General features: G+C 30.4%; 1 protein-coding gene across 1 annotated transcript in view; it reads left to right on the forward strand.

Annotated features, from left to right (window-relative positions):
- Trpgamma (Transient receptor potential cation channel gamma) overlaps positions 1-20,956 on the forward strand; it is a 121,364-nt gene that overhangs the window by 28,798 nt on the left and 71,610 nt on the right. The window contains 7 exon segments of the mRNA XM_080160558.1: positions 13,131-13,260; positions 13,721-13,828; positions 14,278-14,420; positions 15,622-15,676; positions 17,440-17,502; positions 17,930-18,013; positions 20,509-20,619. Of these exon segments, the coding sequence (XP_080016684.1) occupies positions 13,131-13,260; positions 13,721-13,828; positions 14,278-14,420; positions 15,622-15,676; positions 17,440-17,502; positions 17,930-18,013; positions 20,509-20,619 (694 nt within the window).

The raw sequence follows: 20,956 nt of genomic DNA on the forward strand, positions 1-20,956 counted from the left end.
CGCTTCAAAAAACTATTTTACATGCGGAGATGAAAGAACACCCATGAAACTAAGCTAGTGTCACTTCAACGCATACTTGGTGAAGAGGGTTTGCTTGCAATACTGATAATTTTAACAAGAAATTAGAAAAGTTTAGAAAACAAGTCATATGCCTTTTTGTAAATTGGCCTACTCTGAGCCAAGTTTAGGGAGTTTGAGGGATCTTATTACTATTCCCATTGAGGCTATAGTTTCAAACTTTAAACAATCTGAGAAAGAATAGCAAAAGTACATCACAAATTAATCCAAATACAAAATGAAAACGGGACTTCAAGATAGAAATTAAAAAAAGGATGCTAAAATTTTTCTGAAGATATTTTTATTATATTGATAAAAAACTTGCTTTTCTTTGTTTAACTAGTATTTTCGAGTATAGTCCCTTTGGTAACATCGCCCCATAAGGGGCGATTCGTCGTATTTTTAAAATGGCTTTTTATAAGTTATTTTAGGTTAGGTTATGTTATATTGGGTTAGGTGATTACCCCACAGGGTTGGGTAATTGGCTCCGCAGGGTTAGAGCCCCCCACAGGGGCTAGAAATAGGAGAAAAGCTACTGTGAAAAATACGAAGGATCGCTCCATAAGGTGCGATGTTACGAAAGGGACTATACCCGTATTTTCTTCTTAGCCATTAAAAATGAAAAAACGTAAACAGCTTTCTTAATAGGAGCTTAATCAGACCTTTTGTATCAGACTGACAATCACTTGTGTACTAATCTAAAAAAAACGGCTATAGTTGGTTTTAATGCACCGTATCGCCCCTTCGAGGGCGATGGGAAAGTCCCTCTTAGGCCAAACTTTGTTTAATAAAAATATTTTGCTAATAATAACAACTAATATTTGTTTAAATGTATGCTTTAAGAAAGTTTGTAGAAATGGCACTTGATATCAGAACCACACAAGTCTTACAGTTACACATAGATAAATACTTAACATACTTACATATTTGGCATCCTTACAGCACAACAGTGAATTAATCATTGTAACGATTATATACTACCTCTTCTTCTTTTAACCACTAAAGCGTACTCACCAGTACCGTGAAGCTCATTATAGTGGCTATGAAAAATGACGTTATACAATACAAATGACCAATACACAGACTAAATTACCAATGGCAGGCCAGTATGTATTTTAACTGACAAAAGGTTGGCAACTATGACGTCATTTTTTATAGTCGCTATAAAAAGCTTCTTATTCATTAGTACAGTTATCTATCAAATTTGACCACCTAACAACATTTTGTTTTTATTTTTGTTAGTTTGATTTAAACAAAGCGCTTAACGCCTTTTAAAAGTACAATTGCTATTTATTGAATAATTTTGTGAACCATAGAATTTGACCTTCAGCATATCTCTAAATTATTTTTGTTAGTTTGAACTAAACAAAGCATTTGACGTCTGTAATAAGTACATTTATCATATGGTTGAAATTTATTTTATATTTTTATTATAAGATATACGTATATTACGGTTAAAATGAATGATTCTAAGATTAAATAACAAAAAGACTTTTTTTTATTTTTAATTTTTTCTTTTAACATTTCCAACATTTGAAGTACCAATAATTGTTCAAGTTTTTTTTCTTCTAAATCAATCTTCTTTTTGGCAAATATTAGCTAGGTTAGATGATTATATAAAGAATTAGTTATTTGATTTTGCGCTATTAGAAATAGAAAACAACTTACGTCCCTATTTTTATAAGGTCTATAATAAAAAAAATGATTCTTTTGCTATAATTTGTTAAGGAGGTAGGGAATCAAAATTTACCTTGCTATTAACCTAAAATCTAATTGATATGTTACACATGAAGCTCATAAATATTTGGTTTCTTTTTGACAAACACAGATGAATATTTTACTTTTTTAAATAGCAAAGCTTCTATTTAATTCCAAATGTCTGTCTGTACGTCTGTCCGTCCATCTGTCTGTCCGGATTGGGGGAAACGTAATTTTCTCGGTTTCAATTTAAGATACACGGCTGATACTGTTTGTCAACATTCCCATCATTCAGGAGAATAATCAACTATAAAACATCCATGGCCGTCGGACTGCTTTTAGCAGTTTTTTGATTATTTCTATATTTCACATTTTTCCAATATCTTTGGTGTTTTTGATCCGATTTTAAAAGTTTTTGTAGATAATACAAACTGTTAGTCATCATACAAATATAAATATTATAATATGGAAAAAGGTTTCTCTAATAAATCTATTTTTTTCATTTTAACAAAGCTCTTTAAATCTCCTTGTCCGTATCCTTATCCAAAAATCGTTAGTGCTTCGCTACTTATTGATGTTTACATACTTTTTTTTTTTTATATATATACCTCGGTAAAAATAAAAAGTTTGCATATGGTTTTTTAATTAACTAATATGTTTTTTTTTAATGTTATAGGAAGTAATATACATTGCATCAAATACTTTCTACCTTTTGTTGTAATATGTAAATACTAAGAGAATAATGTTAGCCTGTAAAGTTATTAATGATCATGTTTGTTTCTGAGCGGTAGGCATATCATTATACAATTTTCTGCACAGCTGAATCAAGTAAAATGTAGGATTTTCAAAAAATTATGAAAATTATTAATGAACATGTAACAAGTGTGTTTATAACCTAAGGCTTATAGTCAAATACATGTCATATATGTCCTGATTTTGGGCCAAACCTTCATATAAAATCATTACTAAAGATATTGAATTAATCTATTGTCTTTAATCGTGTGTTTGTGTGTGTTTAGTTTGAACTTGGGGCGAAACCCTGCAAATCATATTAAATACTAGATCATTGATCATTTATTCAAAGGGTTGGATTTGTATTACTATTTTAAAGCCCATTATATACACCCAACATAACTTTTTTTCTCTACCAAAAAAACTACATTTTGCTCAGCTTAACTGTGTCTTAAGAAAATCTTACAACGTAAGCGGATCAACATTAAACGTTGTCTATCTACCACTGTGAAGCAAAAAAATTGAATAATGGAACAAAATTATTAAAATTTTCTTTTTATCTTTTTTTGCAACCCAATAAATATCAGTATCATTTCAGTACACACAATATTACTATTTACACTTCACAATTGAATATTTTCAAACAAAATTTGTTTTTAGCACACCTACAATTTATAAATACTGTACAAAAATACAACCATATATTCCGAACCAGTAATGGAATAATTTAAATACTTACTTGTATAAGTTTTTAATACAATCATTACACTGTTGTTTTGCCTAAAAATCATCCTTGTTAAATAGATTTTCTTTCAAATGAAAGGTTTAGAAAGTACAATTAAAAGCAAAATGAAATAAATTTCTAAGGGAAGGATCATTTTTCATTAAAATATTGAAGTTATGATATTTTCTTACCTAAGTAACTAGTACTAATAATATATTTGAACAAGGATGACAACGTAGCCCTGAAGTGGTAAGACAAACGAACATTAACACTTGTAGAGTGTCAGAACGGAAAAAAGAGAATATGAATATACAGATTTAAACAAAATTTGTTGCAAAACTGCTTAAATACAGAATACTGTTTAAGGACAACTAACATTTTTAGGACTTGATTATAGAGAAGCTTCGTTTTTACAAATTTGGGAATTTTTTTTTGACTTTTGATGGTACTGTTCATTAAGTTTAGTGTCCAAACGTTTAAACCACTAACTTTTTTGTATAGAAAAGTTAATTTTGTATTGGGGATGTAGATAAATTTATAGGCCATTTTGTTATTCCTTTAGATCCCTGCTGAGTTAGGACGTAATTGTCCTTGTTATTTTATCATACTTGTCCCAACCTGATGAAGTAGGAAATCTTATTTCCATACCATTGAAATTCCTAATAAAGTTTTGAAGATTGTTTGTTTATTCAACCTGTAGATATAATATCAGGGACTATACATAGGGTAGTAATTCTGAAAAGAATTGAAAATCTCAACTCAAATTTTTTGGATTCTTACGGGATAAGACAATGGCTGAGATATTAATGTACATCACCAGCGATTAGGAGATTGAAAAATGATTGGCTAGGTTTATAATTTATAGCCAAACGTCCCATTTATTTCAATAATATTGAATTATAGATATGAAAAAATTGGAGTAAAAACAAATATTATCAGCTGAAATTTCCCCGATCATATTCAAATCTTAGATTAAAATACTAAATTGTTGTCTGAACCTAAATCTTAAATGTTTTCTTCAAATCATTTGTGATTTTAATACGCTAAACTGTTTTTAACAAACTTTCAATCCTAATTTCATATATTTATATTATTTATGATATTAAAATTAAACTACGCCTTTTAAAAAACTTTTTTTGTATTTAGAAACTTTCAGAATTCTAGTTTTAGAAATTGGTATATATTTAGATTGAAAGAAAGGTGAAAAAATATAAACTCACTCAATAAATCAAATTATTTTATGTTATCAACATGCTTTAAAATATCCTACAGCAGTACATCCTAATATTAGATATTGGTGTTTATGTCGATTTCATGTTCCAGATTTGATCCTTCTGGTTCTGATCCTCTAGGTCTCCAGCAATCTTTACATTGCTCCTGTGACCGCAATGTTTAACTTTAAATTCTAAATTTAAACTTTTTAAGGAGCCCGACTATTAAATGTTAATCATAAATTTGTCCTAATATTTTGGAGGCAATAACTCTTACGGTCTAAAATTCTATTTATCAAATAGTTTTTTGTTAAAATCTATAAATATCTGCATTGTTGAAATATTTTCTATTTAAAACTGTATTTAATGTTGGCTTGCTTTAAATTTAAGTGAATAGAAATATTAGATATGAAATATGTAACTGTTAAAATTTATTACTCTATAGGAGTCCAAAGCTACCACATATAAACCTAGAATTATTCAAAGAGTAAGGGAAACAGCAACATTAGGAAAAATTGTAGCATACCCGTTTTTAATCAGAAAGGTAAAAAAATCGAGTTTGTCAGTCACACTACAACAGACTAGAGAAATTAATACTTATTTCTCGCATCGTATTTTAAAAAGCTTCCCGCAGATATAAAATGTACATTATAAGATTAAAACCAATTTTTTTTGCAGCGAGATGCTGAAGGCATGGGCTAAAAATAATCATATGACTATACATTTTTATATTCGTAGAAAACTGGATATAAAACTAGACATAATTTTTTCGTATAGATGAGAACCGGTTCTTAACCACCAGATAGTAATCGATTTCGAAAGAATACGAGAAAAATTGTATCTAAGAAACAACAAATTCAATCTTTTTTAAAATTTTTAAATGTCTGTTATACCTGGATTTTAACTATAAACAAGTGGACCATTTATTGGCAGCTAAATCTGGTCTTCTTACATTTAAACTAAATTTTATAAATATTGGATGTAAAAAAATGAAATTCATTTGTTGTAAAGACTGGCAACTTTTCCACTAGATCCGTCTTTCTTTCTGCTATGATTTGGAAGTGAAAAAAAAAATAACTTTGATATATTTTGAAGTTACCAGTCTTGTTTTTAATATACATCAATATGAAGAAAAAAATAATGAAAACATGTTAAAAATGGATATTCTGTGACTTAAACTTTTTTTATTACCTATTAAAATATTTTTGTGAAAGGTTTATTTTATCATCTTATCACTCATAATTAACCATCAATTCAAGTCTTTTCCAGGTTGTTTTGTTGAGTAACCATTTAAATTTGCCAAATGGCTTTGGTCTAAAATATACAATTTAAGAGTTTCCTCAGATTATGAAACTTTGAGACCTTACACATTTTTCCTTTTTATTGTTTTGTCATTTTAAAATTAAATATTTCTGATAATAAAAATAAATAATGTTTGTTTGTGTGTCTGTGCCAACAGATCTTGCTAACAGATGATCTTATTTATTTAATCTTGTTGTCTTTTACTATTTGATAATTCAATATTTCAACTATTTTAGAGTCAGCCAAACGTTAAACAAATCTCTTATTAGCCCTAACAAAATTGTTTTATATTAAAGAGGAAAATAGAAATAGATTTTGAATTTATCTGTATTTCGAATTTACAATTTATATGTAAAATCAGGGCTCGGCAGCTGCTATTAGTCAATTTTTTTTAGTCGCCAACAATCCCCAGACATATAAATCTAAAACTACCATCTTTAAGTCTTATACAGTATTCCTGTTAAGGGCTTGATTTCGCTATTCTTTAACCTCATCTACAGCCGTCGTTCTTGTCAGACCCAGCTTTCCTTTTTAAAAATTATCCTTGGCCACCAATAGGCCACACAAATTCTGGCGACTGCTGAGCCCCGGTTATTCATGTAAAATGTATTTAATTTATTCTTTTAGGCCATCCTCTGTTTGAATACATACATAACATTTTAAAATCTGAAATACAGCGCGCTAATTCAGATTCTTTTGATTCAATTTAGAATTCTAGCGATGTGTATTTATTTATTGTATGAATTCAGGGATCTAAAGGGATAAGACAAAGGACACCCCAAATTATGATAAACAAAAGAATAACACTTGCCTTAAAAATATTGAAGAAAGTTTCGACAATGCAATCAGGATTTAATAAAAACTAAAACTACAACAAATCAAGATTATTGAAATTCGGGCAACAATAATATTTTCAGTTCATTTTTACCTGCCTCCCTGATGTACTTTATTTTGTTTTGCAAATTAATTGAATGTTGAATCTCACAAATAAGACAACACAAAATATTTATTTTCATAAAACGCTACATCTATAAAATAAGGTCCAGTATGTATGTCTGACTCTAATTTATTAGTATCTACCTAGCTGTTATGCCAAAATCGTTTTGCCATAAATAGGTTTTTCGTTAAGATCTTAGGAATAGTTATTACATAGCTTCTCTCCACAGATTTATGCACTCACCAACTAGCAAAAAAAACAAACAATCAACAACAATTGCAGCTATTATATTCTTTAAAAAGCTCAACGTTTTGGCATAATACTTACTAAAAGTAAATTAGTTTTTAAGTTGCATAATTGATTTTCTTGTTGCTGCGCTACTTATGGATATAATTGTCAAAGCCATATATATATATGTATATAAAAGATATACCAAACCTATCAATATGTTTATTCATTTTGTAAGTACATATTTTTGTTTGTATAATGTATTTTTATTTGTAAAGGTTACAAAGTTCTTTCTTGAGAGATTAGTTAACAAGGTTAAGGAAATATATAGAAGCTTGCTAACTTAACAAAAAAACTCACCAACAAGCCAAAGAAAAATACTGTACATATTGCATAAACACACAAACACTCATATGCCCTCATGTTCAGACTGGTTTAAAATACTCAAACAAAAACACTTTTAATTTTATGATAGAGCCAAAAGTCCATAAATTTTCAGATTTCTTACTGTTGTTATGTTAATAGTAAACACATTTGTTCTTGTTATCATCTTTTTAGTGATTAACCAATCCTGGATGTATGTCTGGGACTGAGCTAAACTCATTAATCAGACAAATGGGAGTAATTGAAAGCTTACCTATACACAACTAACAACTTTGACTCACACTCACAAAACCTAAATTTTTATGTCTTTCTAGAAAAAAGGTTTATACATAGTTTTTACTTTTTATGTCAGTTCAACGATTTTTAGGTCCACAGAGACCTCCAAAACAGTGGTCTCCAAAACCTTTGTCTTTTTAAGTTTGAGTCTCTTTTACTCTCTAACTGAAAAGTAGTAGGATGGATGGATTTATGTCTGTATATGAAATTTTGCGTGCTTAAGCATTTTTTCTATAGGATTTTTCTATTTTTTTTAAAAATCATTAGAGAATAATTTTAAGTCGTACTCTGTGGCAATTTTACGTCTAGTTGTCAAAGTAGTAGGATGAATGTTAGTCTGTCTATTTTTTAATATTGTCTATTTTTTTCATTTAGTAATTGGATGTCTGACAAAGTAGTAAAATAGTATTTATTTACTATAAAATTAGATAGGTTTTGTTACTATATGGCACAGCAATACCTTTTAGATAGATTTTGTTGGTGGTACTCTCCATCTTACTCACTCCTCACAAGCCAACCAATGTGTATCTCTGAAACCAATCTGTCTAACATGACACACACACTCACTAGGCAAGGATAATCACATAGGCTAATAAACAAAAAAATGAAGAATAAAACACTTTAAACCCGCCAACATTAATGACAATTTTAAAAAAGATAACTAAAAAAGTATGAACTATCCTACAAAAATGATACAATATACAGTAATTTATGATAATACATGCTTAATCATGTAATGTCATCAATTTTTAAACCTAGTTTCCTACAAAATTTAAAAATACTGCATTTAAAAAAATAAGAATGATTATGCCGTTATTGCATCTTAATTTAGCGTCGAAAGAAAATACAATATGTTTAATTTAGAAAAGAAATTATACTCTTTTTATGACATAGTTACAAAATATACTAGAAAGGTTGTATTTATATGTTTAGTTTACCTGTCTATTTATCCCTGAATAAAAAGCTGAATGTTGAGGGGGGCACCTACCAATCTTTTTGGCCCATATTCTCTTGCTATAGATAGGTATATTTATATCATACACAGACTATTGTACCCATTTATCTCATCCAGATATTTTAGTACAAGTCAGGTCAATTTCAAATATTTTTTAGTAAAAATTTAAAAAAATATTAAAATAATAAAAAATTTTTTTTACATAATGTTAATTGTTAATAAAATTACATAGGAATTACGTCAATCATTAATTAGTGGACTCAATGATCCTATAACCCTTCTAAACATTTTTTTAGTTGATTTTTTATACTTACTTATAAAAATCAGCAATAAATTTAATTTTTAAAATAAAAATATAAGGACTAATAATCATTAAGAGATATAAGTTTTCCGGAATTGTAATGTAGGGAGTAGATTTGAAATCTGCATCAAATTTTAAGGATTTTTTATAAAATTCGTTTTTTGTATAATTCTTTATCTAAAAGCGGAAATACAAATTAAGTTAATTAATTTTGGCATCCGTGATTGGTGGATTTAAAAAATCTGCGCTCTGATTGGATGTCGTACATCATTCAACCAATTAGAGCGCAGGTAGTTTAAAATCCACCTATCCTATTGGTCAAAATTAATTAACTTAAAATGTTTTTCCGCTTGTAGATAAAGAATATTACAAAAAACGAATTTTATAAAAAATCCTTAAAATTTGATGCAGATTTCAAATCTACTCCCTACATTAAAATTCCGGAAAACTTATATCTCTTAATCCTATTATATAAAGTAGTAAGCGTTTTTTGTCTGTCCCGAAGGATCTCGCTAACCGCTGAACCGATATTGTTCTCCTTTACAGTGAAGCTTCTTATAGGTCCTGGGAAGGTTTTAAACTATTTTTCGAGAGGGTGTCTTAACCCCCCTCTCCCCCAAAAAATTATTTTTATTACTCTTTAGAAACTCAAATTTAAAATAGGATGAGGAAGACTTTTCCTTCTCCTACCAGTGCAGTGCCCCTAGAGGCTTCTAGGGGGCGTAGCCGCTAGTAATCATATAAGACTAAACTATGTATTTTGTATTATTCATTAACTTGGGGACAATAATGATCAATTAATTATTCCCCCCTCCCCCCAAAGAAAGCAGCTTGTAGTGCCTAGTAAAAAATGACGTCATACAATACACATGACCAATGAAAGGCCAGTATACATTTTACCTTTAGTCAATTACAATGTATACTGGCCTATCTTTGGTCATTTGTATTGTAAGACGTCATTTTATATTAGGTACTATAAGCTGCTTCCACCCAAAGATTTAATCTCCAATCCATGTATTCCTGATTAGGTATTGAGAAATGTAAAGCTATTATGTGTTGATAAATGTGCTACTGATTGATGGATATGATGTGACTGAATGTCCTCAGTCAATACTTTGTCAATTTGATTGATATTAATAGTGCACTTATGTAACTCGGTTTCTACACCAAAACTTGTAAATCTATTTTTTACATCAACATAATAATGTAATAATACTCCAAACCTAAGCTAACCCCAAAAAATGCATTTGACATGATTTTTAAAATATGGTTTAGACCCCAAATAACATTTTAAATGCGATGTAAAGCATCCATTCACCCGATAGACAACCAACTCTTTGATTGCATGACCTTTGTCTGGAAGTCCTAACTGTGCATGGCAATAAGTTTCACCTGTTTTCCCTTCTTTTACTATTGATGTTACGCATCTGACATAGTAGCAGTATGTACCATTTTTAACGTCTCCAATATGATATAAACCGCCACCCTTTTTGTATTGATGTTTTGCCGAACTAAATTGCTGAGTTACGTTACTAAAACATATTCAATTTGAAGTGTTTTTCTCCAAAATGTAAGACTTGAGACAAAATTATAAATTAGAATGAAATTCTGTGTAAATCCCTGACTAAGAATTCTCAAATTCACACAAGTGTTGAATCTAAATGTTAGAAACAAATTTTAAAGGATTTAATTTTATATGTTTTCTGTATTTATTAACTATTTAGCCTTAGGCCGGGTTGGAGGTAACCCTTAAAATCCGTTTAAATAGAACAAATTTTTTCTCATCTGATTATCTAACTAATTAGTGATAGGTATACAGACATTAATGCATATTTTATTTGGCCTAGCGGTTAAAGAGATCTTTTGTTTAAGCAGATGGAAAAAAAAACATTCTTTTACCAAGTATTTGTATTCTATAAGGAGCTTTTCAACCTATGACTTAACCATAAAAAATAGATAGCTTTAAATACCAATGTGAAGCTTCCCTAAAATGGAAAAACTAAATATTAAGTAGTTATCGAAATCTTAAGCCAATTAAAAAACCTTACTACTCCCAAAATAGAAGTTACATTTTAAAGGGGAACAACATCGGGTCAGCGATTAGCGAGACTTTTAAGTACAAACAAAAAGACAAACTCACAGACATCTTATTACTTTTATAGAAGGATTTGTAAGTTACTTTTCAAATATTTGTGTTATGTTGTAAATAAAATAAAATTGTGATAAACAATAAAAAGACGAATTTGCAAAAAATAAAAATTCCACTCTCAATTTCCTTTATGTCTCTCCTTCTCTCTCCTTTCTTCTCTCTCTCTCTCTTATATAAAACTTAGAGTACTTTTCTTTTAATGTTTTCCTGTCTTTGATGTAAACCTTGATCTTTTTCCACTCCATGGGTTAACCACATATTTTTCATTTAGTAGCGAAGCTACTATATATTTTAAAATAGTGTGTTTTTTTTTTCTTCTTCCCATATACTATAAAAGGAAAATATATTATATATATAGTTCACAAAGAATGAATAACATCATGTTTGATGATACAATAAAGCAATCTTCAGTTACAATTATCTTTTAATACTGACAATAATATTAGCATTCATAGATTTTTTCAATAAATGTATATATAATATATGAAATTCCTTACGGACTTTTACTTGACCAGTGAGAATATACTCTATAACTCACTGTTTTGCTATAATTTCTAATATGCTGTCCTAGAGATCTCAATTTGTCTTTGTCTATAATAGTCCTTGATACTTTAGAAATTTTTTTATAGCGTTGCTACTTATGGATATTGTCATACTTTTTTTTGATTCTCAACATAAAATATAAATGGCCTCTCTTATGTTGGAATTTATTTTTCTATTTACAAACAAAGAACATTTTTACTGTAGCTTTTGTAAAAACTGTATAACTTTTAACCCTTACAGATCGGGCCCCTATTCCCACTTTAATAGATCGGGGGGGGGGGGGGGGGGCCCGGGGGGGGGGTTCATATTGACCACCCCTCTATCGCGGCTTCTGTTACAGATAAAGACGTAAAATTTTTTTCTGGTGGTTCATGTTTATTTTTAGAGAAAATTACTTTTTCTAGTCATAGCGGTCAGGCCGCTCCTTAGCCGCTTTTTAGCGGCCAGCCGCTAAATTTTAAAACAGCTGTAGAGCGGCCAATTTTGCAGCTAGATTGACCAAATTTTAGGACGAACTTTTATTTTTCATAACAAAAAAATTACTTTTTCTGATCATCGCCAAAAAACGGCAAATAACGGAAACCACCATTTTCGGCGGTTACGGCGGTAAAACGGCGGTTGGAAGTGCCTATTAATAATTTTATCTGTTTATTATTGCTCAAGGATTTACCAAAAAAATTATAGGTCTCTAGCTGTAATAGAAGCCACGATATTCATGATATATGTCTGTAGTAAAAGCCGGACAAAAATCGGTCATAAAGTCGGTCAGGGTGCGATCAAACGGTCATAACACCACTTTTCTCATAAGGTCATTGATATCTCAGTATTCACCAAAACAATTTTAGGTTTCTACCTTATATACAAAGTCATAATGTAGAAATTAGGATTTATTTAGAATTTTTTTTTAAATTTTTGTGCTACCCAACCGACTTTGACCGGACACCACGACCGACACAGACCAGATATCCTAATAAAATCAACTCTTGCCGACGTATAATTACTAAACTTAAAAAGTCATGAAGTCACAACTCTCTATCTTACCTACAAAAAAAATGACATTGAAAAAATAGAGGGGGGGGTCAATATGACCCCCCCCCCCGATCTGTAAGGGTTAAAAGTAGACATACAGTTATTAATTTTGGTGTTCTTTTTTGCTGTATGTTACATATAATCCTTCCCTGAAAAATGAAAAAAATAAGCAAAATTTTTTGTGAATATATTATTATAGATATCAAGCATTTATCAGTCTACCTATGTAAATTATCTTTATACATTTAAAATAAATATAAGAGGTTTACTCACAAACAAAATATGAATTTAACATATTTATTCAGACAATGCAAATTGTTTCGTGCATGTTTGAACTCTTTAGATATCAAATTAAAAATATTTCTAAAAATATCAACCTCTCTACCTTCACTTTAATTAATATATATCTATACCTTTATGACTAATTATAATTTTGCCTTTGTACATTAACTTAACTGTCTATCTATCTGACAGTACATCTTTCTATACTTATAGATCAACCTATCTAATTGCTTATATTTCAGTCTGCTTATGATAATGATTAATCTTTTTATCTATCTGTTTTCCTCTTATCCAAGATTTTAATCTATCTATCTTTTCCTAGGATGTTGGTAAGATGCAAAGAGACTGGCCAGATTAATATTGACTGTGTTGACCCCCTGGGCAGAAGTGCTCTTCTTATGGCCATTGATAATGAAAATCTGGAAATGGTCGATCTTCTACTGGAAAATAAGGTAATCTTTTAAGCAAAAATATGACTAAATACCTTAATTTAACTTGTGGAACAGGAATAACCGCTAATCCTTATTATTTCTAGCAAGTTTCGTGAGCTATGTCTCAGAAGTGCTTAAATATACCGAGCTCTATCAAGCATTTCATAACCTAGCCTAACCAAAAACAATTCTTTGGAATAATATGTTTGTAGTCTTTTAAAGATAATTTTTTATGCATGAAAAATATTAATGTTTTACAGGCAAATAAAGGTTATTGACTTGAATGCTTCTCTGTCAGATTAGTCTGACCGTTGGACTGGTTATCTATGTATTCTTATGAAATTACATTTGTTAAAGTAATTAAAGGCTAGAAATATCAATCCAAAGCCAAAATAAAATATGTTTTGTATGCCTAATCATTGTAAAACATAAAAAGCACTACACTTAAACATGTATCAATGTTAGTTTAATTTATATTTAGGTTGAAACAAAAGATGCCTTACTCCATGCTATCAACGAAGAATATGTAGAGGCTGTTGAAGTGCTGCTAGAACATGAAGAGAGCATTCACAAAGAAGGAGAATTATGGGTAAGTGTCAAATGCCTTTAAAAAGTCTAAATTGAAATTAAAAAAACAGTAGTGTAGGCCTTCTAAAAAATATTGACAGCATCATGATACAAACCTAAGATTCTTTCTGAACATGATGACATTTGAACACAAAAAATGTGTCAAAAGCCTTGTAAAAGTCTATCATTATATAATTGCCAAGTTCTTTGTAAAATCAATTAAAGAGAAACTGTTCATGATCTGGGTAAATTGGTTGGTATAAAATGGCCATGTCATATCATAACTTGACGTATATTATCTAATTCCCTAATCCTTTTAGGTATATCTATAGTTTAAAAGGCCTTACCAATTAAGTGTTACGAATGCTTTCTCTTGTTTTATGTCTCATAATATCTTATCTCACTTATTTATTGTTGATACTTTAACCTTTTCTGTGAAATGTCACAAAAAGTCGTTTTACATTTATTTAGAGTTGGGAGGCTATACCAAGTGACACCGCTACCTTTACCCGTGACATCACTCCGCTAATTCTAGCTGCTCACACAGACAACTATGAAGTAATCAAACTATTGCTTGACCGTGGAGCTACTCTTCCTGTACCTCATGATATTAGGTGAGGAAATGTTTATTAGAGAATGTAGTTGACTTTAGACTAGTACTTCAAAGGAATGGGGCCCTGCGGAATCAGAGTTCCATTTAAGGACTAGAGATTATTTTTCATTATGCCAAACTTCTGCGAGGGGGCTTCAATCAGGCTTGGCCTGTACCTGATGTGCCCTAACTTTTACCCAATATAACCTAACTTAACCTAACATAACGTCAGGGAAAGAGGGTATGAATATTTAATTAACTTTTTAACGTTATTCTCAAAATTTTTATTAAAGAGATAATTTACTTTGCGCTGTTATTTATCTTTGAATACTTTTCCTAGGCAAAGTATAACTCTGTCGAAGTTGTTAACCAAGTGATAACAAAGTTTAAAAACTTTCATACAAGTAACGTATACAAAAATAGAATAACAGGAAATATCTTTTCAGCCGTCAGTAGAAAACCGAAAAACGAGTTCAATCAAATTAATATTATTAGAGGGAATGGAGATTGAGTTAATTTTTTTTTTTAAATATATGTATACTTAAATGAGTTGGTAGTGGTACCTTACCTTTCGTAAGGTCTTTGGTTACAGATACACTGACAGACAGAAAACATCATTTTATGATTAAAACTTAAACTTTTTCTTGTTTGATTTGAACACTTTTTTCACTATACAATTACATCTTCAAAATCATCTATAAAAAAGGAAGACTTATTTTTATCAACATAATTTGACGCCGAATTATATAATTTAAAAAAAATTAATTTAAGTCAATGTACATAATTTTTCTGTAATACTATAATTTGAGTTAATAATATTTAAGTTGCTAGGCAATAGCAGCAATATAAAAATTCAGTTTTACGTCAATTTTTCTTATTTTTCATTTGATCATACTTTTATTGAATACTTTATCGTTATATTTATCTATTTTTATACAAGGCTGGAGACGTATAAAGGGGCTCTTGCTCTAATGGACCATATCACTACAGGGAACTATCCTACAGGGCCCATCTAACATAACCTAACTTAATCATCATAAATACATTTTACTAATTTTTTTTTCTGCCTATATGAGATGTAAGGCAAACCATCGACCACTTTTTCTTAATCTTTCAACAATTTATTTATATACATTTCTTATACTCTCATCTTGTTGACATTGAACCAACAAAAATTAAGAAACATGATTATTCTTGATGAAAATATACAACTTTTGTTACAGGTGTGCATGTGAAGAGTGTTCTACATCTAGAAGTGAAGACAGCTTGAGACATTCCAGGAATACATTTCATAGATAGATAGATTGATGGCGTATGACAGCATAACATTCATAATTATCTATAATACAAAGTAGAACGATGTCTGTCTGTCTGTCCGTCCGTCCGTCCCTTAAGATCTAGGTAACTACTGAACCGATCGGATTCTACTCTTCAAGGTATATACCTACTGGTCCTGTGGTGGTTTTAGGCTATTTTCTTGGGGGGTGGGACACCTTCAACCCCCCCAAAAACAAAAAAAATCCCCCCAATTTTTTTAAAAATAGAAAGTAGTGGGGGCACCTTAGTGGGGGTACTTAATTTTTTTTTTAACAGAAAGTAGTGGGGGTACCTTATTTGGGGTACCTTAGTGGGGGTACTTAATTTTTTTTTTAATTATCTCTTGGGGCAAAGCCCCTAGAGGCTAGGGGCGAAGCCGCTAGTGTCACAATAAAGTAACAACTCCCACAGTTAGATATTACTATTAACATTTAAAATTTGTAATTAGCCTGTAATTTTTTATCTTCATTCATATACAATTTGGGCGAGGGAGCAGGTGAGCAATCCCTGAAATAAATTATTGTCAGACAGACAGACAGACTAACAGATAGACATCAGAAAAATACATAGATAGAAAGATAGATTGATAGCATCATTTGATAGAATTAGAAACATACATTCATACATGCATACAGACAGATATACAGACAAACAGACAGGCAGGCAGATAGACAGACATACAGAAAAATGCATAGATAAACAAATAATAAGATAAACAGACAAACAGACAAACAGACAAACAGACAAACAGACAGACAGACAAACAGACAAACAGACAAACAGACAAACAGACAAACAGTCAGACAGTCAGACAGACAGACAGACAGACAAACAGACAGACAAACAGACAGACAAACAGACAGACAGATAGACAGTCAGACAGACAAATATATAGATGGAAAGTTATACTTTCATATTCAGACAAAACGGAATTTACATACAGACAGACAGATAAAATCTAGCGAGAATAATAAAAAAGAGATTTGGCAACTTGGTAAACTTTTTGTCAATAAATTTTTCTGGCTTCAAATTTCTAAACTTTTAAAGATTTTTTTCAATATAAACAAATTTACTGGTTTAAAGGCAAAGTTTTTTTTTACAATTAGGGTACGTAAAGTCCTTGTGTGTTTATGATAAAACTTGGCTTTAATCCTAAATTAGGTTTAAATAATCTTAAAGTTTATGAGCCATAAAATAACAAAATATATAATTACAATACATAATTATCTCATTTCAGTTATTTTACTCTTATTTTAATTTCTTATCAAAATTGAGGCTTCTTAAGACGATTAGCCACTTTGCCGCAATCCCAGTAAATATCAGCATATTCTATTTGAGAATTGCGACAAATATCTGTAATTGCTTCAATATGTAAGTTTGTCATATTTTTTTATTGGGATCTTTAGGGATAAGTCAATTGAGTATGAATTGATGCACACCGTAAATGACAAACAGCCAGTAAATATAGTTATTGTTTGAACCAACCAATCAATATTTTATTAAAAAAACTAAGTTTTCAAGCTAACGAATGTGAGAACTTGTTTATAAAATGTCCAATTTATAAAAAAAAATGTTTTTAGCTACATTTTCATGGTTGGTCTTATCTTTGTTCAAAATTGAATTAGTATATTGGAAATACTGAAAGCGTTCAGCTTTTTTAGAGATATAAATAGAAAGAATAAAATCAATATATTAATATAAATTATTTAATGAAATGCTACTTAAGATCTCGGATAAATGCCTACCGTGCCCTCGCTTCACCTTCTTTCATCGCCCTGTCCAGTAAGGTAAGCTTATTAGTAGAACATAGCAAACATACATTTGAGTTAGAATTTAGCATTTCAGGTACTTGAAGAAGTCGAAAAATAGCCCTTAACCACCCCGGGAAGTATGTGAAGGTTCTCTTAAATGGAGAACCAATCGGGTCAGTGGTTAGGGAGATCTTAAGCTACAGACAAAATAACAGACTACTTTATGTAATAGGATAGACAGAATTTTCACCATCATATTTGTGGATAAGTTGAATTAAAAATGTATTTGCCCATCTTACAGTACCAAATAACCACAATATATTTGTTGGAACAATTTTTCATTTCCTAAAAAATAATAACCCGAACCAATTAATAATTTATGCTTTCGTGAAAGTAAATATCTAGTCTGTTCTGACGTTTGCAGTATTTTATAGGTTCTATATATAGTGAATATTTTATTTAGGATCCTATCCTGACGGCTTTCGAGTTATCCTGGGAGTTACGGAGGCTAGCCTTTGCAGAATATGAATTCAAGAGTGAATATTTGGTAAGTAAATATAGTTAGGTAGGCTAGCCTTTTTAAAAAAGAAATAGTGTTAAAATGTACGTTACAAGCTTACATGGGAGGCTCAGCTGTTTTAATAAAAGAATATAAAAAAAGATTATGTTTAAAAAAAAGTATTATTGAATTCCAAATAAAAAAGTTAAATAATTTTCACCAAATTCTTTTAAATTTCTTTCAAGAAGAATAAATTTCTTCGAGATTCTTAAGCAAAATGAGAATTTTAATTGAAATTAAAATTTTTGGAATAAATCTTTTTCTATTTGAATCTCTTAGTCTGACTTTTTGTCAGGGAGGGATGGGGCATTTGGCTGTAAATTATACAGATCACCAAACTTCATGAACTCGTTCTACCATTCTAAATCATATCTAAATCTTGATTTGATTTACAAACAAAAGGTGTCCAAAGTTTTCACGAAAAATTTGAATTTATAAAAGAGGTAATAAAGTTTAATATCATTTAGTATATACATGTCTTGTCCCTTAAGATCCCTGAGATTCTGCTCTGTTTCTTTCTTAAATACTGTTCTTTAAAACCTAGAACTAAATAATACATAGAATTCAATTGATGAAAAAGTCCATTCAATACAAAACTAGTATGAACATCTATTTTGTGGCCTACAAAATAATTTTTTGTATACTTTGTTTGCTAATACAACTAGTAGTAGCTTTTAAACAAGTCTTAATAACCATGCCGTTCTTTAGATATTATTTGACATAAAGAGACTGAATATATATATTATATAAATGTATTTAACATGTTTCTTGCCAAAAATGAAAGATTTATACTACAAGTTTTTTTTACCTTAAGCATGTAAATAAGCAGGAATGTTTCCCTCGCAATAAGGTTATCAATTCCCTGCTAAATAAATGTATTTAGTATAGATGTAAAATCCAGACAAAACCCCCTTCTCTCTTTAGTGTGAAGCCTTGTGTTGCTTAGGGTCTTTGGTCATTAATTTGTGATTGTCGATCGCTCTTATTTATGTTGTTTGTCATCCTTGATTTCTGATTATACTACCATCCCTTTTTGTACTAAAATCTTGATGTATGTTGAGAAAAGGCATCGTTTTCTACCTGCATTAACTTTATTGAGCAAACATTTATCAGGATAACCCTTCAGATGTCCATTCACTGACGCATATCATCACATTTGCCAGTATTTACAAATTACTCTAAGTTGCGGTTTCCCTCACAGTGCATAGTCGAGCACAACAAAAATTTCCACTTAATATAAAACAAATTAAAAAACAAGGATGACAACATCCATAAGTAGCGAAGCTCAAAAATTTATGGACGGACAATGAAAATATTTATAGAGCAGTGTCATAAAAAGCATTAAACTAAAATAAATCACGAAACCTTTTAGAATGTATGACGTGAAAATCTAGGAATCGATCCATTCAATAAATCTTAATGAAACTTTGTGGAAATGTGTAAGAAGTGAATTTATTTAATCCCTAATGATTTAAACCGACTATCTTGAATATAAACTTGAAAATTTAGGAATCGATCTAGAACCCAATTAATTGACACATCTTAATGAGACTTGGTGAGAATGTGAAGAATATAAAGTTATTTAAGCCCTGAAAATTTCAGGCGGCTATCTTAAAAAGGAGCCGAGAAAATTACGTTTCCCCCACTTTGTCTCTGACAGACAGACGGACGGACATTTCGAATCATAGAGTAGCATCGCTTCTAATAAAATATGTGTTTGTTTTTACTTTAGATCAGTTTAGGCCACGCATCCATTATCTCCGCAAGCTTAAAACGCAAAGGACGGAGATTATGTTATAGTTTTATGAGGTTCTGATAATTGCAAAATAACATTCATGTGTGGGATGGAATTCACACCTAAACAAACATAAAAGACCAAGAGTTGCCTAACATTGCATAACAGCTAACCTCAATAACTTTTCGAAAAATTCTACATTTTTTTAAAGAAAAAAGATCATTGCTTTTAGCTGTTTGAAATTTCTGTAAGTTTGTTTTTTGCTGGATAGTCTTTACCATTTCAACATGCCAGCCTTCATACTGTTTACTAATTGCCAACAAGTTGGTCCATAAAAATCTTTATGGTTGAACTTAGGAATTGAGATAAGTTATCTAATGTTAAAATTCTTACAGCTTGAGAAAATATCTCAATTGTTTTGTATGATTATCCTGGTCAGATATACATATTACACATGTCTAAGATTATATATAGGTCCTTTAAATCTTATTTGATACGATACAATTATAGTAAAATTCAGCCTTTACCAGCCTGTAACAGAATATTAGTTCTGTTGAAAAAAAGTTCATAGATATTAAGAATGTGACTATTAATTACTCAAACAATTCAATAATCTTACACAACCAAGAAATTCGAGTTGTCACATGGGGACTTGAACTCGAACTCTCACCACTGCGGTGAACCGTAACTCAGTGCTTTACCACTGAACTAAGCTACTAGTAAGGATTAACCTATTTTTGTATTTTAGGCGCTGCGAAAACAGTGTCAGAATTTTGCCACCGAACTTTTGGATCACACGCGCAGCAGTCAAGAATTAGAAGTTTTATTAAATCATGATCCTTCCGGTCCAGAGTTTAAAGTAAGTTTCTATCTAGCTACCTGATTATCTATCCATCATATCTAGATATCTTTCTTAAATAACTTTATTTTCATAAACTCTATATATGATAAAGGTTGATGAATTAGGAATCATTATAGTAAAGTTAGTTTGGATTCAAAGAATAGAATGACCACTACTGGTTTAGACTCCCAGCCATTTATGGACGCAATCTTGAGTGTTCAATGAAACCCTGTCTATAAATATATCGGGTTTAGTCCCTTTCGCAGCAACGCCTCTTAAGGGGTGTTTCGTCGAAGTTTCATATTAGTTTTTAAAGGTTATTTTAGGTTAGGTTAGGTCAAATTGGGTTAGGTAA

This window comes from Acartia tonsa, chromosome 5 (genome assembly GCF_053477335.1).
Source record: "Acartia tonsa isolate MP-2025a chromosome 5, ASM5347733v1, whole genome shotgun sequence".
NCBI lineage: Eukaryota > Metazoa > Arthropoda > Copepoda > Calanoida > Acartiidae > Acartia > Acartia tonsa.